We start from the raw sequence: 27233 nt of genomic DNA, 5'->3' as shown, positions 1-27233 counted from the left end.
TACATCGCAAAAGTACTTCATGAGCTATACAATTCTATGAGTGCTCATGAAAAGCAGAATACAAATGCAAGGCTTTCTTTCTTTTCAACTCCCTTGAAGATGCATAAGCACAATAGCAAATCAATTAATATTTCTTTCATAACTCTCCAAAAATTCTATTTTTCTCTGCCTTATTTGTGTTACTATGTTTCTTTTCAATGCCCCAAGTTACGCACTATTCTTTGACCAAGTGAGTACACCTCAGCCTGCTTCAAGGCCACCACAACTCTGCAAAAAATCAAGACATACTCATCAGCAACTTGTTGATTCAACATTTCAGTTTAACCTCCCTCGAAATGAGGAAGCATCTAATGTCCACATTCCACTCAGGCCCAGCAAGAGCATAGCTGACCTTGTGACAACACAATGGTCTAAACTGGTGCCCCATCATTCCACGCGCACCACTAGATCAGGCTCCACATTAACCACTGCCTGATCGTTCACAACATGCAGATATCAACCCTGAATGCTAAGCTCAAGTTAGTCTGCTTCACAGTAGGTGACCAAACTTTGCAAAACTAACAAGAGTTTTGCTAGTTAACATAGAGCTCAATTCAGACAATGTTGCTTTACATTAAAAGGTAATAATTCAAAAACAAATGTCGTTCTCATTTTTTCAAGATTATTTCCTGGTCAACACCAATAGCACTGCCAAAAAAAAAACAAAGTGTTGTCTAGCAATTACTCCAGAATGAGTGAGATCATTTCTCAATTTCCTTCCATAGGGCAAAACTATGAAATATTGCACTGATCCGAAGATCTATGAAACACTATCTAAATCACTTTTCCAACTTCAAAGCCAACATTTTCTCCAGCTTACTGCTGGGATAAATAAAGCCATTCGTTTTGGCTGCCTTCAACACCTATGTGTGTCTGGTTTTGACTCAATTGGCTTCCCTATATTCCACCTCAGCCTCAGAAGGTACAGAACTATGGCAAACTGTTCGATTCGAGCACAGCTTTCTCCCCCACATGCACTCTGTTGCCAAGGCCACTTTCTCCCATTTTTGTAATATCGCTCAGCTTCATCCTTAATTTTACTCAACTACCATTGAAATCTGAGTCCGTCACCTCACAATGCAATTTTACTAATATTCTCCTGGTCTGCCTCCCCATCTCAACTTTCTACAAGTTGCTACTCATCCAATACCAAGCAAAGGTCCTTATCACCGCGAGTCTACTAACACTGCATCCTGCTCTCCAAAGTTTCAATGACATAAAAACTAGGAGCAGAAGTAGGCAATTCAGCCCCTCAAGCCTACCCCTACATTCAATACAATCATGGCTGATTTCATTTCGGCCTCAACTCCAATTTCCCACCCTCTCCCCATAACCTCTCAACCCGTTACTAATTAAAAATCTGTCTATCTCCTTAAATTTATTCAGCGTCCTGGCATCCATTGCACTCTGAGGTAGTGAATTCCACAGATTCACGATCCTTTGGGAAAAGTAATTCCTCCTCATATTTGATTTAAATCTACCACCCCTTGGCCTAAAACTATGGCCTCTCATTCCATAATGCCCCACAAGGGGAAACATCTGCTCCACATCTACTTTGTATATCTCCTTTGGCATCTTATATACCTCAATCAGATCTCCTCTCATCCTTCTAAACTCCAGCAAGTATAGGCCTAAGCTGCTCAATCTCTCCTCATAAGACAAGCCCCACATCTCTGGAATCAATCTACTGAACCTCCTCTGAACTGCTTCCAATGCAACGACATCCTTCCTCAAGTAAGGGGACTAAAACTGCACAGTACTCCAGGTGCAGTCTCATCAATGCCTTGCACAGTTGCAACAACACTTCGCTATTTTATACTCTATTCCTTTAGCAATAAATGCCAATTTGCCTTCCTTATTACCTGCTGTACCTGCATACTAGCTTTCAGTGATTCATGCATGAGGACACCCAGATCCCTGTGCACTGAAGCATTCTGAAGTTTTTCTCCATTTAAATAATAAGTCACCTTTTTATTCTTCCGACCAAAATGGATAGCCTCACACTTATCCACATTAAACTCCATCTGCCAAATTTTGGCCCATTCACCTAACCTATCCATATACAATTGCAAATTTACTTCTTTACAACTTACTTTCCCTTACAACTTTACTATTTTGGTGTTGTCTGCAAACTTAGTGATAGTACCTTCTATCCCTGAATCCAAGTCATTAATATAGATTGTAAATAGTTGGGGCCCAAGGACCGAACCCTGTGGCACCCCACTAGTTACAGCTTGCCATTCAGAAAAAGACCCATTTATCCTGACTCTCTGCATTCTGTTGGTTAGCCAATCTTCTATCCACGCTAAAAATTACCCCCAACTCCGGTGATCTTATCTTGTGTATTAATCTTTTGTACGGCACCTTATCAAAGACCTTCAGGAAGTCCAGATATACTACATCTACAGGATCCCCATTATCCACTTTGTTTGTCACATCTTCAAAGAACTCTAGCAAATTAGTCAAACACGATTTACTTTTCATAAAACCATGCTGACTCTGATGGATTGCATTTTGACTTTCCAAATGCCACATTCCTACTTCCTCAATAATGGATTCCAACAATTTCCCAACAGACGTTAAACTAACTGGTCTATAGTTTTCTACTTTCTGCCTCTCCCCCTTTTTGAATAAGCCGTTTTTCCAATCCACTGGAACCTTTCCAGAATCCAGAGAATTCTGGAATATTATAGCCAATGTATCTACTATCTCCGCAGCCACTTCCTTTAAGACCCCGGGATGTAGGTCATCAGGTCCTGGGGTCTTGTCACCCTTTAATCCCAATAGTTTGCTCAGTGCTTTTTCTCTAGTGATGGTGATTGTTCTAAGTTCCTCCTTCTCTGTACCCTCTGCACTACCTGTTACTATTGGGGTGGTACTAGTATCCTCCACCGTGAAAACTGAGACAAAATATTGATTAAGTGTCTCTGCCATTCCTGCGTTCCCCACTATTAACTCCCCAATCTCATCCTCCAAGGGACCAACATTCACTTTAGCTACTCTCTTTCCTTTTATATACTTGAAGCTTTTGCTATCAGTTTTTACATTTTGCTCTAGTTTTCTTTCATAATTTACCTTTGCTCTTTTTATTATTTTTTTCCTGTTCTCCAAGAAGTTATCGTTTCTCATCTTCACTTTCAAATATGTAATTGTCTTTTGTCAACTTGCCTTAGTGATCTCATCCATGCATCCATATCTCCTCAAAACTTTGACCTACTCTTTATATAAAACATCAGCAACTCTTCAGGCCATGAGCAGTGCTGCAGAAATACATTGCTGTTCCCGATAGATGCTGAGTATTAGAAGTCAATCTGCCTTTCACTGACGTACATGTCAAAATATGGTCCTAATGAGGTAGGATGCTATACTGCAGCATCATGGCATGCAAGCATCATATGACATGCAAGCAATGTTTACACAACACAACGTATTGCCCCCAAGGTCAAACAGAATTACCAATTTACTGGCAAGTGGAAGGTTTATTCTACAGCCTACTTGTTGGAACACAACAATGGGGCCATTGAACATGGGGGAGGGAAAATGTTCTTTCTTACAATACAGATGGGAGATATTTTCAATGTTAATCCAATCAATTTGTGGAATATTCACAACTTTTAGTATTTATCGCATCAGATACCCTCTTTTGGGAAAGGTATTTTATGATTTTCCTTTGGGCTTCAACATACCAACAAGGCCATTTATTCATTCCAGACTTTGAACATTCATAAGTTTTGTTTTTATGCGTGGCAAAAACCTAGAGACAGAGAGGTCCATAGTGTAGGAATGCTAATGTCTCACTCCTAGAACACCACTCAAAATAAATGACTGCTGGGATGAGGGACAGAAGTAGCCATTGTTACCACCCACTTTTGTGTAAATAATTTCTAATTTGTTAAATTAAGATACTGTGGCTTTAGTGAGCAATAAAACAAATTGGAACTGTTAAAGGCTTTGATATGGGGGGGGGCGGAAGCTTAAAAAAGGAAAATCAAAAATTCTTACAAGGGTCAATGTTTAAGAGAATCAGCTATTTTAAACTGAGCAAACTGGCTCTTAAACAGCAATAATTAGTAACAATAGCATTATTAGTAACAGAGTTATCAGGTTAGCTTTGATAGCCCTGTCTATAATAGTGACAGAGTACTACAGTTATTAATTAAGTACTGTAATGTTACCCAACGAGGAGGCAGAATTGGTACAGCCATGTTGGCTTCCTTCTGTTCTGAAATTTATCATTTTATAGTGTCAATAATTATAACATTTATTATGATGTTGGGAATTGTTATCACTACAGTATTGTTATGTACTTACTAGTACAAATATTGTAACCAATACTATTCATAAAAGCAAGAGGATGATGATTACAATTGCTGCTTGTACTGAAGACTTAAAATATTTATGGCATTTATGACAACTGATAATAAATCATTATCAAGCATTAAAAATATATTATTGCTACCAAAAATTACTAATGAATTCACTGGCAGAATTATCATCAGTAATGATGATAGTAATTGGTGCCAAAAGATTTTTGGTAACCAGGTGGTACAGGCAATTATTACTGAGTTGAAATAGCTTTTTTTTCCATATTCATCAAATGATTACCGAGGGAAAGTTCTAATGATATTAACTGACGGCGGTCAGGCAAGAATTACTGGATATTAATTAGCATTAGGGGCAGTAACATGATTAATTGGGGCAGATTATTAATGCATACAGCAGGCAGATTCATTAATTGCACTAATGCTCACTAATTGATGCAGAGACTGGGTGACAATTGCACGGGGAGAATAGCGATTAGAGGATTGATCGCAGTGTTGGAGAGGTTAATGCTGTTACTGGTTAGTTTGCACTCACCGCTGTGTGTGTTGAACCAGCGTGGCGCCAGGTGAAGCGGCAGTGAGTCGGACAGTGATGCCGCTCTCGAGCCCAGGTAGAGCTGCAGCTCCCGCGCGCCTGGCCCTCCTCCCGTCTCCTGGTAACCGTTACCCGACGAGTCAGGCCCACCGCCGCTGCCGGGACCTCCTCCACCTCCACTTCCACCAGTGCCGCTGCCGTGCTCGGTTCCATCGCCCGCCCTGCCGCCGCCGCCGCCGCCACCTCCTCCTCCTCCTCCTCCTCCAGCCCGGCCTCCTCCTCCTCCTCCGTACAGCCCGAAGGGATGAGCCGGCTCCATCCCGGCCACGCTGCTGACCGAGCGAGTCCTGAGCCCCATAGCGGGGCCGCCGCCGCCTCCTCCTCCTCCCCCTCCTCCGCCGCCGCCGGCCCGGTAATGGCCGTAGTGAGCGGCGTGGACGGCGCTGTCGTCGCTCGAGACGCCGGGGAAAGCGGTCCTGGAGCGGGCCGCCGTGCTCTGCTTCCCTCCCATCTGCAGAGGCTGGGCGGCCAGCAGCATAAATACCCCCCGGCCGGGGCGGTGGGCAACGCTGAGGAGCCGAGGCCGCTTCAAATCGAGATGAAGGGGTGGGCGATTAGTCCGCCGGCGGCTCCGGGCGATGCTGCTTCCCCCCTCTCCCTCTCCACCGACCCCGCTCCCGGATCTCCGCCGCCCACCCCCGGCTTCACTCGAGCGTTCCTGCTCCGGCCATTCACCCTCAGTGTGAGGGGGAGGGGGGTGGGGGGGAATAGGGAGCGGCTCAGCTGTCTAACCCAGGCGGTCCCTCACTACCTTCCTGTCGGCCATCCCACAGCTTGTTTTCCCCTTCCCCCCGGCCTGGAGCTCTCTCTCTCTCTCCTCCGCTCACTCACTCCCTCCCTCACACTCTCCCTCTCCGCTCTGACTGACTGCTCCCGTTAGCCAGGTGCGCACAAAGCGCATGAGCAGCAGCTGCAAACAAAGCCCCAGCCCAGAGCACTCAGTCAATCTGTCTGTCTGTCACTGTTCTCTTTATTTTAGTAAAAGCAGGATGTCATGCAGGAAGCAACATTTTTTTCAGTAGGTTTTTCGCTTGCGATTTCCCCGCCCTTTTTTCTATTGTTAAAATATTCAGGTATTTCCCAAGACTAATGTTTGTACCAGTTATAGAATATTTGAAACCAAGTTTTTGTTTGGCTCTGAAGAAGAGTCACACGGACTTGAAACGTTAACTGTTGTTCCTCTCCACAGATGCTGTTAGACCTGCCTAGTTTTTCCAGCATTTTCTGTTTTTGTTTTGTTTGGGTGCCAATCTCTCTCTCCCTCAAATTGCTAATGATGGCTTCCTTCTTGAAATCACAAGGTTAGACAACAATAAATTAAAATCACAGACCTGCACCCTTATATAAATTGCTCTTTACCCCACAAAAGTTCTGTTCTATCCAAAACTAAAACTGAGAACCTGTTTATTTCAAAAAAGTGTTTTGTTAGTGCTTTTTTGTGACAATCTATTCTACAAAGCACTTTGTCTTGTGTATATTTCATGTACAGCTACCCACTGCTTTCTTTTTCTCGTTTGTCCATTGCCGTCAGTTTCTCGTTTTCTTGGGTATCATGGCAGAACATGTCGATATATCCCAATCATTAAAGGCTGCATGAAGCCACAGCAAGACTGGTTCTGTTGGATTTTGAGTGAATTAGGTCTCCAGAGGTGTCTAGGATATAGTGAGCAATGCTGACGGATGGCTCATTCTTGGCTGTACTACCATTGGAAATCCAGCAAACGAGGAGGCAAGACTGTGTACCGAGCTCGGAGCAGGGACGGAGTACGTACACATGGGCGCTGCGAAAATGGGGTGATGGTGGGGCTATAAAATACGTGTGTGAGTGTGAATGGTGTTGCTAACTCTGGACGTATTCCTGGAAGCCTGATACCGCGATGCAAATACTATTGCATTTACCTTATAAAGGTTGAGTCTCTGTAGATGAATGTCTCTGCTTGAGTATTCGGCTAGTACCTGTCACAAGAGACGTCCAAGAACCAGGACACCGGCCGTGGGTAAATGATGGAAGTATACAGGTGCAAAACACAGTCACTATACTTTTCAACCGGGTTGTTAACAGAAGTACCCGAGATATTCATCTTCTATTCCAGGAGAGGGGTAACAGGGAAGTAACCCTAAATGAGCTTTGGGAGGCCCCTGAATATCCTTGGCGCCCAGGGCCCAATAATTCTCAATGTAGCTCTGGCTAGCAGAGAATAGGTTTCGGGCCACCCCGCCCCTGTGCCTGCCAGTCACTAGCTGCATACATCAAGCCTCCTTTGCTTTCAACAAGACGTTCTGCACAACCGAGAAAGGTAAGATTTGCTAAACGGGAGACTATTGTCATCAACATTACTGTACTCCAAATTAGGTGAATTCGTGGAGACACTGCTCAATTTAAACGCGCGGGACACATCAATATATGGCTCAACCAGTGAGTAAAGGAACTGTGTTCCCTGTTCAGCCCAAAGAAATAAATCCTTCCCAGGCAGAATCCTAGACAATGGATTATGGATTAGATGAGATTATTTTGGATTGTACAAAACGAATTTCGATGTTCTCAAAACACTGGATCCACCACTGTGCATATATCAAAGGGGACTTCTTAGACTTTTTTCGCCTGGTTGACTGCAATATTTACAATGGCATTTACAATATACCCCTAAAGGGAGGAAGCCATTTACAATAATCTGATTTTGGGGAGCCTTCACTTAATTATGATTTTTATAAATGCTAATCATCATGAGACCAAATCGGAGAAATGCTTACCTACTTGTGAGAATCTACATGCTAATTTTCCTTTTCCTGAAGTAGCTAATTAGAAACTAATATCATCCAGTGCAAAGCAAACTATTTCTGTTTTCATCTAAAAAGCAACTACATAAAGTATACATACTGGTCATGAGCAATGAAACACAAAATGTTGAAAATTTACAACAGGTCAGTCAGCACCTGTGGAGAGAAGAATGGTTATTGCTTTGGGAGTGCCCTGTAGAACTCAAGGTGGGGTCAGCCTGTTGCTTCTCTACAGAAGTTGACTGACCTGTATATTTCCAGTATTCCATGCTTGACCTATTTTTGCTATGTTTGGTGGGGGAAGTTCATTTGTGTTCAGCTGTAGGAAATCTGCCTCTGGAATGTGAGTTTTGTTGGAAAACTTCGAGTTGATTCCAAATTTGACACTCAAACTGGTGGTGGGATGGGATTAGATGAATGGGAAATTCAACCTTCCTTTGGATTGAAGAGTCTTTCAATCAATGAGCAAATTTTGCTCCCATTTCAGTCACTGTACTTGAACTTGTTATGTTCTCCATTTTATCAAATCACAAGTAACATTCAGTTAGCTGGCCTCTTGATATGGTGATACCCTGACACAGTGAAATATTGTTATGACAGATAAACATGACTAGATACAGAATGCTCCAGTCATCTTCACTTCAAGCTTCTTCTAAAAAGATAAATGCAATCATAATCAGCAGTTCAGCAGTGATTTTGACATTTGAATATAGCACACTAGATCAGCAGCATCAGTAAATAGAAATAATAGAGGGTGGGTGGGTAGAAAGTGACAGTTGGCAATTTTTGCCATGTACATCAGAGCATAGATAATATGGCCGAATGCCAGTAAAAAATGAATAGTTGAGAGGCAAGGAATGTCTAGGGAACATGGGAGATAAAAGGGGAATTTCAGACACGGAATAAGGGGCTATTAGAGCCACTGAATGGACAGGAGTGAGTCTGGAATTGGGCAACACAGAACAGATCACGATGCACAGAACATCACAGCTATATGGCACAGGTTAGAACAACTATTGGATCTCTTCCTGTCTATCATTTCTATATGTTCATAGACCCTCCTCCCTCAGTCTGAACATACTCCTATATTTTCTCACAGGTTCTAGAAAGTGTTCTGTAAGTCATTGTATAACTACTGTGCAATTAAGTATTATTTTATATTTATAGTTAATTATTGCATTCATTGGCAATCAGAGGCTCATAGACATCAGTAAGTAAAAACAAATATTGCAAGCCTCCCTCTACATTGTTCCTGAATTATCTAGGAATCCCAAAAAAACTGACATATATTCTCACCACCTGAACCAATTGAAAACAAGATAAGCATTGAGGGTCATAGAGATATTATCACAGCTGTTTGGTTGAGGCAGGAGTTCTGAACAATCTAGGGAAAATGCAACCAGCCCACCTGCAATCTCACAATGCACAAGGGCATCATAATGGCTAGTGACTAGCACACACCTTGCATAGGAATAGTGCAGTTGGCAGCATTATCTAATGACTAGTGCCAATTGGGAAGCTGCATTCATATACACTATTCTGGCTGAGGGTGGAGAGGAAGCTAGAATATCAACTCACTGGTAGTTACTCCATCACATCACAAAACATTAACAACAAGTAAGAAGACAAAGTTAAGCATTAAAGCAGAAGTTGCAAAAAAGATTGAAAATGTAAAGAAATGCTGCAAAATATTTCTAGTTACAGAAACAAAGACAAATACTGATGAAGGAGGATACTGAGGTGGAAATTGAGGGAAAAGACTGAAAAAGGATAGTGTCACTAGCTTGAGCTGCCTGTTTATGCGAATGCTGTTAATGTGACAAGTATCCATTTTCCTAAATAAAAATCTTATAACCAACAAAAAAACCGCTTTCTTCAACCTTAAGATGCAGCATTGAGTTATTTGTGTAGGTCAAGCCACTGCGGTTTATTAAATGGGGTGAGGAAGTAATGTGTTTCCCCAGCTTGGGTGGATGATTTTACTCCCAGATTGATCTAAAGTTGTGCCTCAACACCCCACCATGTAAAATAAAGGAATAGTCCTAAGAGATTATCAATGCTTAGGATGGGTGCTCAAAAGAGCAAAGCTCTTGAGCAGCAATGAATGTACTAGCAACTTTCCTATGGTATGTGAGAGGCTTGGTAAGAGTAGGGGTATTGTCCAATAGTCACACCTCTTCTCAGCACTAGGGACAGCCTTGGGATCTGGCAGTACTGCAGTGAGGCATCAGGGCCTATGAGCACTGGGAACACGGGTCTCCAGGAACATTGGTAAGTCAGGTTCTGAAAGTACTTAGAACAAGATCAATAGTCTGTAATCACCTGGTGACAGTTGGCATTGGAGCTTTTTCATTTTAAAAGTGGAGGTAAGAATTTATAATGGAAAAAGTTGACACTAAATGTGGCACACGAAATAAGGTTTTATAGACAGAAAATATGTGCAGGCATGAGATTTTTAATAGATGCTTATAGTGAATCTCCCTTGATGCTGCTTACAGTAAGTTAGAGAATGCACTGTTTTATAAAGACAGGAAAACTATCCATGGAAAATATTGGACAGTTTAATTATCTGCTTCCTTGATATGAATGGCAAGTTCACCTGGAGATCAGCTTGCAGATGAGAATGTTGGCTTTGTTTGATTGCAGGTCAATTAATATTATGTAGATATTGTGCAACAGGCTAGTTCTCAGGAGGAGGCTGCAGTAAATGTTCAGCTTTTTGGCACCTTGTAAGGAAGAAGACAGTTACACGAGGTGAAATGTAAATTATCCTAATTATAAGAACCATTGTTCATAACCTTTCCTACATTTACAACTAACCAGGAGCTCTTTATGGGTCTGGTTGGCTTAGTTGGCTAGACAGCTAGCATGTCGTTCAGAATAACACTAACACTAACTAACTAACACTACGTGTGGGGGGTTGATCCCCGTTTGGCTGAGGTGGACTAGGGCCTTGCCTCCTCACCCTCCCCCATAGTAAAAATCACAGCATGAGTTGTGGCTTGGTGACCCTCAAACAATCAAGGATGCTACCTGAAGAAAGATGAGCTTTTCAGTTGTGTCTGAGTGGGTTCTCAGCTGATTTGAAAATATTAAGACACCTTTGCTCCCCCATCAATGAGTGGCAGCTTTGATTCTGGTGAGAATACATATGTTCCTTTGATACCTCAGTGTTGGCCACAACAATATGACACTGAGGTGGCCACATATGAATTGCTGTAGGAGAGACTACCTTCCATGGAAAACTGTGGCATTTTTAACAAATGTTGCAGTGAGCTTGGGCTCTAGGTACCCTGCTTTCACAAAAATAAAATGGGAAAGAACTGTAAACTCGATCCCATGAGCCCACCATATTCCCATGATCCCTTTTCCTTAACCTCTCCACTCCAAAACTCATCTGTTTTTAAATGTTGACATGCTCTCTGCTTCAAACATTAGTTGTGGTCGTACAATCCACAGCCTCATTTCCCTTAACAAAGATCTATCTGCATTTGTAATATTAAATCACTTGCAATCTGTTCAAGATTATGGCCAAACACACCAGAAGGATAACTCCTATTGTAAGGAAAGAACAAACTTGTAATTTAAACTGTGCCTCTCAGCCACAGGACATACCAAAGCCCTGTACAGCCAATGAAGTACATTTGAAATGCAGTTACTGCTGTAATGGAGGGTGCACAGCATGCTCCCACAACAGCAATGGAATAGCTTATTTTAGCGATGCAGGTTGGGGGATAAATGTTGGCCAAGACACCAGGAGAATTGACTGCTATTATTTGCATAGTGTTCTTTTACATCAACAGAGCCTTGGGTTAATAACCTTAGACTGTCCAGCACACCCTCTGTATTGTACCAGAGTGTTACTGTTGATCATGTGCCCGAGAGTAGGGCTTGAACCAAAGATCTCTGACTCAGGCTGGCTAACACCCAGTCCTGAGCAAATGTGCACATTTTGGATCTCATTGTCATTTTCTATCTTTTGAGTAAGGGTAAGCCAGGAAATTAAATGCTGTTTTACATTAAAGGAGTTCCAGTAATGGCAAGGAAGGAGTTATCATCACTCAAATGGAAAGATCTGGAGACCAAATAGCATCAGAGGTTGACATTTTCATGGAGTGGACAAGCTGCTGATAGCCTTTATTTGGCAAAATGTTGTCAGGGGTGGTGTCATCAATGCATAAAACCAGGGAGAGCGACATAAGGAGCCCAAGGATCTGCTTAAGTGCCATTCTCCTGTAACTGTATAATTAATGCAGTCACAGCAGAGTGGTGCTAGAACAGATCCTCAAACTCCTTGTGTTGTTCTTCCCTCTTGTTTAGACAAAAGTAATCCATCACAAATCTACTGTGATACCTTTTGAAGATATTACATGTTTCCTCAGGGCAATAATACTGTTAGGTACACATCACACAGAGCAGAGAGTCACCAATTGAGAATCGTTGCTGTTTCATCACACAGTGGACACTTGCTGAGTGGGTGACTTGTATATCAAGGTGGGTGGTGGGGGGGGGGGGGGGGGTGGTGGGGAGTGGTGTCCTGTTTTGCCTTTGAAACTTTCATGTGATCATCAGCCATTACTGATTCAGTTGCCTCTGAATCACAAGATTCTGGGTTCAAGCTCCACTCTAGAACTTGAGCACAAAAATCAAGGCTGATGATTCAGTGTACTGCTGAGGGAGCAATGCACTGTCGGAGGTGCTGCTATTTGGATGAGACGTTACCTGCTAAGATAGATGTAAAAAAAATCCTATGACATTATTTTGGGGAAGAGCAGGTGAGTTATCCCATGTCCTGGCCAATATTTATCCTCAGTCAACATCACAAAAAACAGATTATCTGGTCATTATCACATTGTTGTTTGTGGGAGTTTGCTGAGCGTTTCCTACATTGCAACAGTGACTACAATTCAAGATGTTTGTTGGCTGTAACAGAACAAAAAAGGAGCCCTTTGGTCTAAAAAAAACATACTTTTTGATTTGATTTATCACATAGGAACATTAACTCTGAAACATAATTAAGCGTTATTAAGTTAGTCAAGATAGGGTAGCCAGTACTAATGACGATTAAAGAACTGACAACACTGCTCCAGTGCAAACTTAATCTCTTCACAGAGACAAGCTTCATCCAACCAATAAGCTCCTGCAAATAGCAGGGTCAGGTCCTGAGCTGCATATAACAAACCCTATAGATTTGAACAAATCTTGAACAAGCAGCTGTTTAGTTGGTTGTTTTGGATTCCTGGACATAGACATTTTTATTTTCAAGACTTGAAATGATTTTATTGTGTGGAGATCTCTGAGACATCTTTGTGCAGCAATAATTAAGCACACATCATGAGTAGATACTGTGCAGTGCTTGTGTTTCAGCAACACTAAAGTGATAGACTTGAGTTGGCAAAGTTTCCCAGACAGATTGGCAGATCTCCCTGAAACTACCACCTTAACTCTGGTGCTGTCATTCAAAAACCAGAAGGCACACCCTCTCTCTAGATCAAATAATTCTCCACTTTAGCCAGTTAAGACCTCAATGAAAAGGAACGCTGATAAACACTTCAACACTTAGTTTGTCTCCACGGATTTCTGATAACAGGATCTGTTTTGTCTCATGGTCCTGCTGTGCTTGCTCAACCTGCGCCACCTGGTGGCCCTTCAGAGAGCTATTAACCCTTCCAGCATCCGCAGTTTTTTTGTTTTTAACCCTTCTCCAAATCCAGCTGATCAGGAAAATTAGTTGTTAAAAAAACTATCACTGGAAATCAAATAGAAAGCACCAGAAATGTAGCCAGGTCAATAAGCATTCAGAAAATAGAGACAGGTTAGCATTTGGGACGTAACCTTCAACAGCAACATTAAAGCCAAAATATTAACCCATCGCTTCCAGATGTTGATTGACCAGATGATTTGAAGCTCTGCTTCACACCAATGATCCAAAAATGGATTCATTATTCCAGTCCTAAAACAGGACAAGGACCTAACAGTTCCAAATTACTGTCCATATATTCATTCACTAGTGCTGCTCGGGAGAGAGGTTACAAAAATGCGAGGGCTTCATTGAGGTTGTTTTTAGGAGACTCACTTTAAGCTACTTGCATTCAAATGACAACTTGCAGGAAGCAGTTTTAATGATTTCCTGCTGTGGATATCATATTTTTCATTCAAATTAGCTGTAACAGGTGCACACTTATGACAGTGGTGAAAATATCACTTTAACGTGTAGCAGAGAACACAAGTAGCAGTAATCATCAACAACTTGCATTTATATAGCATCTGTAATGCTGTAAAATGTCCCAATGTGCTTCACAGAAGCATAATAAAAAAAAAGGCCACAAGGGGAGATATTAGGGCAGATGACCAAAAGCTGGGTCAAAGAGATAGGTTTTTAGGAGCATCTTAAAGGACGAAAGCAAGATAGGGACAGAGAGGTTTAGGGAGGGAATTCTAGACCAGAACACCTTGGCAGCTGAATACATGGCTGCCAATGGCAGAGCAGTTGAAATCTGGGAAGTTTGAGAAGCCAAAATTAGATGAGCACGGATGTCTTGGAGAGTTGTAGGGCTGGAGGAGATTACAGAGGGAGGGTCGAAGCTCTGGAGGGATTTGAAAACAAGGATGAGAATTTTAACTGTGCCAATGTAGGTCAGCACACACTGGACCACAGGTGAATGGAGTATATTAGGACATGGCAGCAGAGTTTTAATGACTTCAATTTACAGAGTGTAGAATGTGGAAGACCAGCCAGGAGTGTGTTGGATTAGTCAAGTCTAGAGGTAACAAAGGCATGAATGAGGGTTTCAGCAGCAGATGAGCTGGAGCAGGGCAGAGTTGAGCAATGTTGTGGAGGTGGTAATAGGTGATATTAGTGATGGCACGATTGTGAGATTGGAAGCTCATCTTGGGGTTGAATTTGACACAAAGGTTGCAAACTGACTGGTTTAATCTCAGACCATTGTAAGGAAGAGGGATGGAGTGGTGGCTAGGGAATGGATTTTATGGCAGGACCAAGGAGAATGGCTTTAGCTTCCAAATTAAGGAGGAAATTTCTACTTATCCAGTACTGGATGTACAATAAGCAGCCTGATAATTTAGAGATGGTGGGTGTTGAGAGAGATGGTGGTGAGGTAGAGATGGATGTCATCAACATGTGTGCAGAAAATGATGCTGTCTTTTCAGATGATGTTGCCGAGGGGTAAGTGAGAAGTAGGGAGAGTCAATGGATGGATCCTTGGGAGAAACCAGGAGTAATGGCGCAGGAGCAGGAACAGAAGCCATGGCAGGTAATTTTCTGGCTATGACTGGATGAGTATGAATGGAACCAGATGAGTGCAATTCCACCAGTTGGGCACTAGTGGAGAGGTGTTTGGAGGAGGATGGGATGGTCAACTTTGTCAAAGGCTGCACACAGGTCAAGAAGGACTGTGACTTTGTGGCAGTCACATCAGATGCCATTTGTGATTTGAGAAGAGCTGTTTTGGTATGTTTACAGGGGCAGAAACTCGATTGGAGCGATTCAAGCATGGAGATCTGGGGAAAGTGGGCCAGATTTGAAAGACACGAGTTTTGGAGAGAAAAGGGAGATTGGAGATGGAACAATAGTTTGCAAGGATGGAGGCATCCTTTTATTGAGGAGAAGGGCGATGATGACAGATTTGAAGAAGAGAGAGGGGCAATATCTGAGGAAAGAGAACATTAACTATATTAGCTAACATGGGAACCAGAAAGAGAAGCTCAGTGGTCATCAATTTAATGGGAATAGGGTTGAAGGAGCAGGAGGAAGGTCTCATGGACAAGATGAATTTGGAGAGGGCATGAGGGGAGACAGGAGAGAAACTAGTGAAAGATTCAAGTTCAAGGTTAGGGCAGGATGGAATCTTAGAGGACATTTGACCTGGTGGGCAAGTGGAAGGGAAGGACACAGCAGAAGCAGCTTTTCAGATGGTCTTGATCTTAGTAATAGAGAAGTCCTTAAGCTCCTCGCAGTTGTTGTGGGAAGTGTGGATGTAGGAGACGGGAAAAGGGTTTAAGGAAATGGGTTTGCATTCGATGTACTGATAGATTAAATGATTTGATGTTTCACATTCCAGGATGACCTTGGAATGGTGAGCAGTTTCGGCAGAGGAGAACAGGACCCAAAAGTGCTTTATCTGGTCCAACCAGATCTGGCAGTGAATTACTAAACCAGTTGTCCACCTTGTCCATTCAAGTTTGTGTTTCATGGACTTAAGAGATTGGAGTGGAGGGCTGTACCCAGGCAAATGGCCAGAGTGGGAGAGAGTTATGGTTTTATTGGGGATTAGAGCATTGAAGATGAAGGTGAGGGTGTGGTTGAGCAGTTCATTAGCTGTAGAAATGCCATGGTGAATGGAGGGCCAAAGGCTAGGGAGTTGGGATTTTGCAAGTGCAGTTGTAAGTAAATCAGGGCAGACACAGGAGAAAGAAGGGCTGGAACATAGAAGGGAGATGTGGGTGGAGAACAAAACAAGGAAGTGATCAGAGATGTCCTTCTCTGTGATTGGTACAACTGGAATAATAACTCCATATGAGATGGCAAGGTCAAGCACATGACCATAATCTGGGTTGAGGAGTTTGTATGGAGGAGGAGATTAAGGGAAAATAAAAGGACAGTGAACACAGGAGAGAGAGCGTGATGAATTGAGATGGAGATTTAAATTGCTGAGGATGAGACGTTGCTTAAAGCAGAGTTTGAGGGAGAAAAGCAGTGAAGATATCTTGGTGAAAATATTTTGATACAACTTGAGTGGATTTTAAATGGGTGGTTAGAGAGGAGAATACAGGATAAGATGCTCAAAGAAGAAGAAAGTGCCTGAAGTGTAGGAGGGACAGACCAAGGTGAGATTTGCTGATAAGCACCACACCATCACCATGACAGTCTGGAAGGGCCAAGCGGTGGAAGGTATAGCCAGGCAGGGAGGCTTCATTTAGGGGCAAGGTGTTATCACTCCTCAGCCAGATTTCTGTCAAGGCAATGACGTCAGTGTAAAAGTCCACAGTAAGCTCATGGATTGGAAGTGATAACAAGTAAACAGACATTCTGAGGGAGATATGGAGAGGGGCAGTGAGAGCTCATCCATTGGCAGAGTCCATATGGTCAGCACTCAGAGAGGTGAGTTGGACAGGATGAGATTGGAAAGATTGGCAGGATTAGCAGCAGGAATGTGGGTTGGCAAGGGAGCAGGATGGGGCAGTTTGGGCTTCTTGTTTGTAATGAGGCAGTCATGGGTGCTTTGATAGGCCTTTGAGGGAATGCCAGGAGAGGCATAGAAGGAAGCTGTAGGCCGATCCAAGAGGGTGTTGAGTCTGGAATGGTGCCAGGATGGTAGCCCAGTGATAATGTTACAGGATTAGTAATCCAGAGAGCCAGACTAATGCCCCAGAATCATGAGTTCAAATCCCAATGCAGCTGCTGGGGGAGTTTAAATTGAATTAACTAAATTTTAAAAACTGGAATAAAAAGCTACCTCAGTAGCAATGTTGAAAAAAATAGATTTTCATAAAAATCCTTCCGGTTCATTAATGTCCTTTAGGAAAGGAAATCTGCTGTCCTACTCAGTCTGACCTACATGTGATTCTAGACCCACAGCAATGTGGTTAACTGTTAACTGCCCTCTGAAGTAGCCTAGCAAGCCACTCAGTTGTACTAAACTGCTACAGAAAAGTTGAATAAGAATAAAAATAGTACAGACCATCCAGCAATGACTGAGGTACTGGAAATGACAAAGGTACACCAGCCCAGTCAACCCTGAAAAGTCCTCTTCACTAACATCTAGCAATTGTGTCAATTTCGGAGAGCTGCTATAGACTAGTCAAGCAACAGCCTGATAAAGTCACACTCACTGAATCATATCTTACAGCAGTGCCTGACAAAATATTTTCCAGTGTGACCCCATTTTAACATTTTAAAATTAACATATCCCTAGATGCCAGTAAAAACAAAACAAAATGAAGCTGCACAGTAACATTTGTTATACATTAATTAAAGTTTGTGTATTATAGATCAGCATATCATAATACAGGATATAAATATGAAATTCTGTTTTTAGAATACTTTGTAGAAATGTTATTATTTTATGTACTAATGTAGCTTTTAGCTAAGGTCTCCATATTATCTGGTAACAGAAGACAGAGTAAGGGATCTCTCATCCCACTCCTGCACACATTTTATAAACTCCCCTTCCCCTGACTTTGGTCTAGCTGCTGCCAGTGCCTGCAAAGCAGAGTGCTTAGCCTGGGGTCAGGAGTGTGTACAACAGGCAGACATCAGCAGATATACAGTAAAGTTTGAAGACGCTACCCACATTCACAGCTCAGCTGCATGATCTATGGGTTTTTCCCATACTCCAGACACATCACTCAGCAACTGACTCACACTTCCCTGTCTCTGCCTGCACAAAGTTTGCACGGACCTATTTGGCACTTGCCACTAAAAAGGTTTTTTGAAATTGATGAGCACTTCTGGCTCAGCATCTGTCCTGTGCTGTTTGGTGGCATTGATCCACTGGGTTCAGGGCTGTCCTGCCAGAGCCTCCAGTATGGGTTGTCTCCTCTCCATTGCTGCCTTGGAGGTGGGGGAGTCCACAGCCTCAAATATGACCTCTATGGCCCATCGAGGATTGTGACCCACAGTTTTCCGCCTTACTGCTAAAGACCCAGACTACACGATCGTCATTCCTGGGTATGTCCTGTTCCCTCGGCAGGGCAGACCAAAAGACCTGGTGGCACAGTGTCATACAGTCAGTAGGGAGTGAACCTAGGAGTCCTCAGCAGGTCAAACATAGGCAAGGAAACTGATTACCCTCCCCTTGAGTAGCTACTGTAGTGATGTCCTGGAGCTGAGATGATTGACTTCTATAAACCACCACCATCTTCCTTTCTGCTGGGTATAACTCCAATCATTATTACTGCCTTATTACCAGCAGATAACCACCTTACCATCCTTCCTCAGATGATGAATCAATACTCCTCATTGCTGAACACCACTTTGAAGAAGTACTGAAGGTAGCAAGGGCACATAATGTCCTCTGCTGGGGGCTTTCAATCTCCACCAACAAGAGTGGTGTCATGAAACTATTAATGTGGATAATATTTTGGAAAATATTTTTCTTTTAAAATAGAGGTTTAGTCTGTTGGTATGTCTTAATTGGATTAAAGCTAGTCTGGATGCTTTGATGTGTACTAGTTTTGATATGTAAGAGAGATAGTTTGTATTTGCATTTTTTGAAAAGAGCATTCAAGAAGTGGGGTGAAAACTTGACACCTTTCTAGCAGCTACCAAGCAATATGTTTATATTACTAATAGAATTTGGTACAATGAATGGGATTGCATTGTTAAAAGGTAAAGTTCAAAGAGACTGGTGAGACAATGAGAATTTGAATTCAGTCAGTGGTGGTAGGTATAACTTCAATAGTTTTCAGGTGTGCAGAGCAGAGGCAATGTAAGATCAAAAGGCAGCTGCAAGCCTCCAACTGGCTTCACAGTGAAAGAACCTCACAATGACATATTTTGGCTATCTCCATCTATCACTGGCCTTCTATCCAGCTCTACTTGTCCCACCCCCCGCCCCCTTAAACCAGCTTATATTTCATCTCTTTTCTATTTTTCCTTAGTTCTGTTGAAGAGTCATACAGACTCGAAACGTTAACTGTGTTCCTCTCTGCAGATGCTGTCAGACCTACTGAGTTTTTCCAGGTATTTTTATTTTTGTTTTGGATTTCCAGCATCCCCATTTTTTTGCTTTTATCATTTTGAAATTGTAAGGTGAAAATGCTTTGCCTGGTGTTTGGTTAAATCTATGGTTTGCTGTTGCCCTAATGGACATTAGTTTGATCATTTGTTAAAAGCTATGATAGTATTAGTTTGTTGCTGTGTTTATATATATTTTTAACCTGTGTAACTTAATAAAATGTTTAAATTAGTTTAATGTAAAGCCTCAAGAACTGATGGTCTGATTCCTGAATTTAGAGTTGCATCTCAAACATAACACTTAAAATTATAGAATATGACAGTTGTTTAAAGTTTCCCTCTGGGATTTTTAAATAACTCTGCTTTACCAACTGCATCAGTCATAACAATTGGGGGCTCATCCAGGATAAATTATATTTCTAATTCCTCAATTGGTTAGGAATTGCTGAATCTTAAGCTTATGAGTACGAGAGGCACTTTGAATTCAGAAGTTGAAGAGGTATTTTAGAAGTGGTGAGACTGCAAGATGGCTTTAGCAATTGCTAAGACTTGTCTGGGAGTAGAAGAGATAACTCTGAGTGGGTTGGAGAAAATAACCAAAAGTAAGTTAACAGAGTTGTCAGATAAGTTGATATTGGGGTTATCTGAGGGTGCTAGGAAATCAGATATAGTTAAAAGTATAGCACAGCATCTGGTGTTGGAAGTGAAACCTGACACTAATGAGACACAGCTGGAGGTAGTGAGACTTCAGTTATAAATGAAGATGCTAGAATTTGAACAAGCAAAGGAACTGAAAAAGCTTGAATTTGAAGCAAAGGACAGAAAATTGGCTTTCAAAAGGGAATTAGAAATTGTGACGGTAGAGAAGGAAGAAAGAGAAAAAGAAAGAGAGAGAGAATTCCAACCGTAAATGTTGGCAGTTAGAAATGAGATGTCAGTAGGTGAGGAAGGACTCGTCTCTAGAGTAGAACCTAGTAGGAATATGTTTAATTTTGTACAAGCTCTTCCAAAGTTTGAGGAAGCAGATATTGAAGCATTCTTTATTTCATTTGAGAAGCTAGCTAAACAGATGAAATGGCCATAGGAAAACTGGACATTAATATTATTAGGTAAAGTTATTAGGTAGGGGGCTTGAGCTATATGCTTCATTTTCAGAAGAAATGTCGATGAATTATGATGTGGTGAAAAAGCTATTTTGAGTGCATATGAGCTGGTTCCTGAAGCAAACAGGCAGAAATTTAGGAATATGAGAAAACAGCCTGGGCAAACTTATATTGAGTTTGAAAGAGTGAAACAAAGTAATTTTGACCATAGCCAGGGAAGAGAAGGAGTAGCTGGAAGTTCCCAGGAAGTTTTTTCTCATAACAAAAAGGAAGGTGCTGAAGGTAGAAGTGACATTTGAAAATTGAGGTGTTTTCATCGTAATAAAGTGGAGCACACGAAGTCGGTGTGTTGGAGATTGCAAGAAAAAACTGTAGGGATTATTGGGATACAGAAAAGCTCTGGAAGTAAAAGTACTGTGAGTTCTGAAGTTCAAGCACAGGAGAAATCAGTGGTTTGTGTACAGGTGAAACAGGGAGAATCAGTGAAAGGTAAAAAGTGGGAATGCGTTCACGGTTTACTCGAGAATTCTGAGAAGCATGTTACAGAAATGTTTAAAGATTTTGTTTGAAGGGAAAGTCTTTAAATGTGTATAGGGTGAAGTAGGTAAAGATGTTCAAATTTTAAGAGACACAGGGGCTAGTCAATCCTTAATGCAGTGGGATACTGATATTTGTTGTTCAGAGGGAGTGCTACAGGGGTAGGTAATAATAAGTGGGGTTCATGGAGGTGCTAAATCTATTCCATTGTGGAAGGTAAATTTAAAGAGCAGATGGAAGATTGGTGAAGTTATAGTTGGAGTGATGGAAAAATTGCACATTGCAGGAATTCAATTTATTCTGGGTAATGATATAGCTGGATCGCAAATGTGGGTGATGTCTGTGGTAGTTGAGCAGCCTGTAGAAGTGTTTTCAACAGAAGTGCTACAAGAGGAACATTCTGAATTGTTTCCTGATTATGTTATAATGAGATCAAAAGCCCATCGGGAAGAACAAAATAAACAAGATAAGCAGGCAATTCAAAGGCAAGAAGGTGGTGTCAAAATCCAATTAGCTGGCACTGTACTTGATAACATTGTTCAGGAAGAAGGAATGCAGGACAGATCAGCTGAGGCGTTTAACTCCAAGAGGTTAGTGGAGTTACAGAAAAATGATTTGCAATTAAAACAGTTATATCAGAAAGCTTATTCAGAAACTGAAACAAAATGTTCTCCAGTGTGGTATTGTCTTTGAGGGAATATATTAATGAGAAAGTGGTTGTTGGATCATGTCTCAGCAAATGAAAGCTGGAGGAAGGTGCTTCAGATTGATATCCTATTATGTTATAGAAATGAGATTCTGAGGATTGCTCATGAAATTCCAATGGAGGGATATTTAGGAATTAGGAAAACACGGAAAAGATACAGAGGTATCTCTTTTGGCCAGGATTGCATAGGGATGTAGTCAAATTCTGTAGAACTTGTCATATATGACAAATAACAGGAAAATCACAAGCAGTGATTAAGCCTGAGTCTTTAATCCCAATACCAGCTTTTGCAGAACCTTTTATTAGAGTCATGATTGATTGTGTAGGACCCATCCTTAAGACTAAAAGTGGAAATCAGTATTTAATAACAATAATGGATCTGCCTACCAGGTTTCTTTAAGTGATATCTTTAAAAAAATATTACAACTAAGAAGATTGTGGAGAAGTTAGTTCAATTTTTACAAGATATGGTTTACCTGAAGAAATACAATCAGATCAGGGGTCAAATTCCATGTCACTGCTGTTTGAGGAAGTAATGAACAGTTTGGGGATAAAACAGTTTAAGTCAACAGCTTATCATCTGGAGTCACGAGCTTTGGAAAGATGGCATCAAACTTTTAAAAACTATGATATGAGCATACTGTCAGAATACTGTAAGAGCATGCACAGGATTAGGATACGGGAATTCCATTTTTGTTATTTGCTATTGGAGACACTCCTAATGCATCAACTGGTTTTAGCCCTTTTGAACTGGTTTATAATCATGAGGTAAGGGGACCACTGAAATTGATTCATGAGAAATTGGCGGGTCAAAATTCAGAAACTACTCTCCTGGATTACATATCAAATTTCACAGAAAGCTTGAACAGAGCATGTGAGTTGGCTAGGGGACATTTAAAGATATCACAGCAAGTGATGAAAGTGAAAGCAGATAAGAGGTTAACTTTCAGTTTTATTTCTGGAGAGAAAGTATTAGTTTTGTTACCTGTACTAGGAGATTCATTAAATGCAAGATTTAGTGGGCCTTACAGGATTGAAAAGAAATTGAGTGAAGTAAATTATTTAATAAATACTCCAGGTAGAAGAAAGAAGCAGACAGTGTGTCATGTAAATATGCATGAAAAGTACTTTGACAGAGAAGAGGAACAAAAAGAGATGTTAGTGATGGTGGATGATGAGAAAGAGATAAAAGTGCAGGACTCCGAAATTGATTTTCCTCTAATCAAATTGGATAATGAGGGGTGCTTGAAAATTTAAATGAAATATTGAGTTGCCTTCCAAGCACTTATCAAAGTGATTTGGAAAAGCTATTGCATTCACACAAACCTATTTGTGGAAATAAGTTGGGAAAGACACATTTAGTTTTACATGATGTATGTATATAAATATCATCTTCAATAAAGCAATAACCATATAGATTAAATCCAGCAACGTTATCACAAGTACAAAAAGAAATTGATTTCATGCTTCAAAATGATATAACTGAGTCTAGCTGCAGTAACTGGAGTTTGCCTGTTGTACTGGTACCGAAACTGGATGGAACATAAAGACTGTGTGTGGACTATCGAAAGGTGAATGTGGTGACAAAAGCAGATTCATATCCTATACCACAGTTGGAGGATTGTATTCAGAAAGTGGGACAATTGAAATTTATCAAAAGGATTGATTTGCTCCATTGTTGGATAGAGCAAAGGAGATATCAGCTTTCATAATGCCAAGTGGACTATTTCAGTTTAAAGTCATGCCATTTGGTATGAAGAATGCACCTGCAACATTTCAAAGACTGACAGAGTAATGCGGGTCTAAGCAATTGTGCCGTTTATATTGATGATCTAATTGTTTTCAGTCAGACATGGGAGGAGCATTTACAGCATCTGGAAGAATTATTTACTCAGCTACAAGAAGCTAATTTGGTGATGATAAAAACAAAAAACTGCAGATGCTGGAAATCCAAAACAAAAACAGAATTACCTGGAAAAACTCAGCAGGTCTGGCAGCATCGGCGGAGAATAAAAGAGTTGACGTTTCGAGTCCTCATGACCCTTCAACAGAACTAGGTGAATCCAAGGAAAGGGTGAAATATAAGCTGGTTTAAGGTGTGGCGTGGGGGGTTGGGTGGGGGGAGAGAAGTGGAGGGGGGTGGTGTGGTTGTAGGGACAAGCAAGCAGTGATAGGAGCAGATCATCAAAAGATGTCACAGACAACAGAACAAAAGAACACATAGGTGTTGAAGTTGGTGATATTATCTAAACGAATGTGCTAATTAAGAATGGATGGCAGGGCACACAAGATATAGCTCTAGTGGGGGTCAGGGGAGCATAAAAGATTTAAAAATATTTAAAAATAATGGAAATAGGTGGGAAAAGAAAAATCTATATAATTTATTGGAAAAAACAAAAGGAAGGGGGAAGAAACTGAAAGGGGGTGGGGATGGAGGAGGGAGGTCAAGACCTAAAGTTGTTGAATTCAATATTCAGTCCGGAAGGCTGTAAAGTGCCTAGTCAGAAGATGAGGTGCTGTTCCTCTAGTTTGCGTTGGGCTTCACTGGAACAATGCAGCAAGCCAAGGACAGACATGCGGGCAAGAGAGCAGGGTAGAGTGTTAAAATGGCAAGCGACAGGGAGGTTTGGGTCATTCTTGCCGACAGACCGCAGGTGTTCTGCAAAGCGGTCGCCCAGTTTACGTTTGGTCTCTCCAATGTAGAGGAGACCGCATTGGGAGCAACGAATACAGTAGACTAAGTTGTGGGAAATGCAAGTGAAATGCTGCTTCACTTGAAAGGAGTGTTTGGGCCCTTGGACGGTGAGGAGAGAGGAAGTGAAGGGGCAGGTGTTACATCTTTTGCATGGGCATGGGGAGATGCCTTAGGTGGGTGTTGAGGAGTAGGGGGTGATGGAGGAGTGGACCAGGGTGTCCCGGAGGGAACGATCCCTACGGAATGCCGACAGGGGGGGTGAAGGGAAGATGTGTTTGGTGGTGGCATCATGCTGGAGTTGGTGGAAATGGCGGAGGATGATCCTTTGAATGCGGAGGCTGGTGGGGTGATAAGTGAGGACAAGCGGGACCCTATCATGTTTCTGGGAGGGAGGAGAAGGTTTGAGGCCGGATGCGCGGGAGATGGGCTGGACATGGTTGAGGGCCCTGTCAACGACCGTGGGTGGAAAACCTCGGTTAAGGAAGAAGGAGGACATGTCAGAGGAACTGTTTTTGAAGGTAGCATCATCGGAACAGATGCAACGGAGGCGAAGGAACTGAGAGAATGGGATGGAGTCCTTACAGGAAGCTGGTTGTGAGGATCTGTAGTCGAGGTAGCTGTCGAAGTCGGTAGGCTTGTAATGGATATTGGTGGACAGTCTATCACCAGAGATTGAGACAGAGAGGTCAAGGAAGGGAAGGGAAGTGTCAGAGATGGACCACGTGAAAATGATGGAGGGGTGGAGATTGGAAGCAAAATTAATAAATTTTTCCAAGTCCTGACGAGAGCATGAAGCAGTACCGACGTAATCATCAATGTGCTGGAGAAAGAGTTGTGGAAGGGGGCCGGAGTAGGACTGGAACAAGGAATGTTCCACGTACCCCATAAAGAGACAGGCATAGCTGGGGCCCATGCGGGTACCCATAGCCACACCTTTTATTTGGAGGAAGTGAGAGGAGTTGAAGGAGAAATTGTTCAGTGTGAGAACAAGTTCAGCCAGACAGAGGAGAGTAGTGGTGGATGGGGATTACTCGGGCCGCTGTTCAAGGAAGAAGCTAAGGGCCCTCAGATCATTCTGGTGGGGGATGGAGGTGTAGAGGGATTGGACTTCCATGGTGAAGAGGAAGCGGTTGGGGCCAGGGAACTGGAAATTGTTGATGTGACGTAAGGTGTCAGAGGAATCACGGATGTAGGTGGGAAGGGACTGGACAAGGGGAGAGAGAAGGGAGTCAAGATAACGAGAAATGAGTTCTGTGAGGCAGGAGCAAGCTGACACGATCAGTCTACCGGGACAGTTCTGTTTGTGGATTTTGGGTAGGAGGTAGAAGCGGGCCGTCCGAGGTTGGGTGAGTATCAGGTTGGAAGCTGTGGGAGGAAGATCCCCAGAGGAGATGACTGCTTCCAATGCGGTCTCCTCTACATTGGTGAGACCAAACGTAAACTAGGCGACCGCTTTGCAAAACACCTGTGGTCTGTCCGCAAGAATGACCCAAACCTCCCTGTCGCTTGCCATTTTAACACTCTACCCTGCTCTCTTGCCCACATGTCTGTCCTTGGCTTGCTGCATTGTTCCAGCGAAGCCCAATGCAAACTAGAGGAACAGCACCTCATCTTCCGACTAGGCACTTTACAGCCTTCCGGACTGAATATTGAATTCAACAACTTTAGGTCTTGACCCCCCCTCCTCCATCCCCACCCCCTTTCAGTTTCTTCCCCCTTCTTTTTGTTTTTTCCAATAAATTATATAGATTTTTCTTTTCCCACCTATTTCCATTATTTTTAAATATTTTTAAATCTTTTATGCTCCCCCGACCCCCACTAGAGCTATACCTTGAGTGCCCTACCATCCATTCTTAATTAGCACATTCATTTAGATAATATCACCAACTTCAACACCTATGTGTTCTTTTGTTCTGTTGTCTGTGACATCTTTTGATGATCTGCTCCTATCACTGCTTGCTTGTCCCTACAACCACACCACCCCCTCCACTTCTCTCCCCCCCACACCTTAAACCAGCTTATATTTCACCCCTTTCCTTGGATTCACCTAGTTCTGTTGAAGGGTCATGAGGACTCAAAACGTCAACTCTTTTATTCTCCGCCGATGCTGCCAGACCTGCTGAGTTTTTCCAGGTAATTTGGTGATGAACTTGGCTAAATTTGAATTTGCAAAACTGCAAGATATGTATCTAGGCCATACCATTGAACATGGTAAGGTGGCTCCGAAAGATGCAAAGGTCAAGACTGTTGTGGATTTCCCAGTGCCTACAATAAAACGAGAAGTTTTGAGATTTCTGAGCATGATTGGGTTTTACTGGAAATTTGTATCAAACTTTAGCTAAGTGGTTGCTCCACTGACTGAACTATTAAAAAAAAACAGGAAATTTCACTGGACACTGGAATTTCAGAAGTCATTCGATACTTTGAAAACTGTATTAACAATGACACCAGTGTTGGCTGTACCCAATTATGCCAAGCAATTCAAGCTGGCCATTGACGCAAGCAGTATAGGCATTGGGGCTGTACTGTTACAAGAAGATGACACTGGAATTGGAAAACCAATAAGGTATTTTTCACAGAAGCTGAATGTACAACAGAGAAGATATTCAACGATTGAAAAAGAGACTTTGAGTTCGGTGTTAGCATTGCAACATTTTGAAACTTATGTTGCAAACAATTAATCAAAAACAATAATTTATACAGACCATAATGCTTTGAAGTTTTTGGACAAATTTCGTGACAAAAGTGCAAGGCTTTTCA

General features: G+C 42.0%; 1 protein-coding gene across 1 annotated transcript in view; it reads right to left on the bottom strand.

Annotated features, from left to right (window-relative positions):
* Positions 1-5434, bottom strand: part of znrf1 (zinc and ring finger 1) — a 310413-nt gene extending 304979 nt beyond the window's left edge. The window contains exons 1-2 of the mRNA XM_041191669.1: positions 5190-5434; positions 4897-5090 (exon numbers count right to left, since the gene is read on the bottom strand). Of these exons, the coding sequence (XP_041047603.1) occupies positions 4897-5090; positions 5190-5434 (439 nt within the window). The remainder of the gene's footprint in view (positions 1-4896; positions 5091-5189) is intronic.
* Between the last annotated feature and the right edge of the window lie 21799 nt (positions 5435-27233).

This window comes from Carcharodon carcharias, chromosome 7, assembly GCF_017639515.1.
Source record: "Carcharodon carcharias isolate sCarCar2 chromosome 7, sCarCar2.pri, whole genome shotgun sequence".
NCBI classification, from domain to species: Eukaryota; Metazoa; Chordata; class Chondrichthyes; order Lamniformes; family Lamnidae; genus Carcharodon; species Carcharodon carcharias.
Note: the sequence above shows the minus strand (reverse complement) of the source record. Positions and strands in the feature narration are given on the sequence as shown.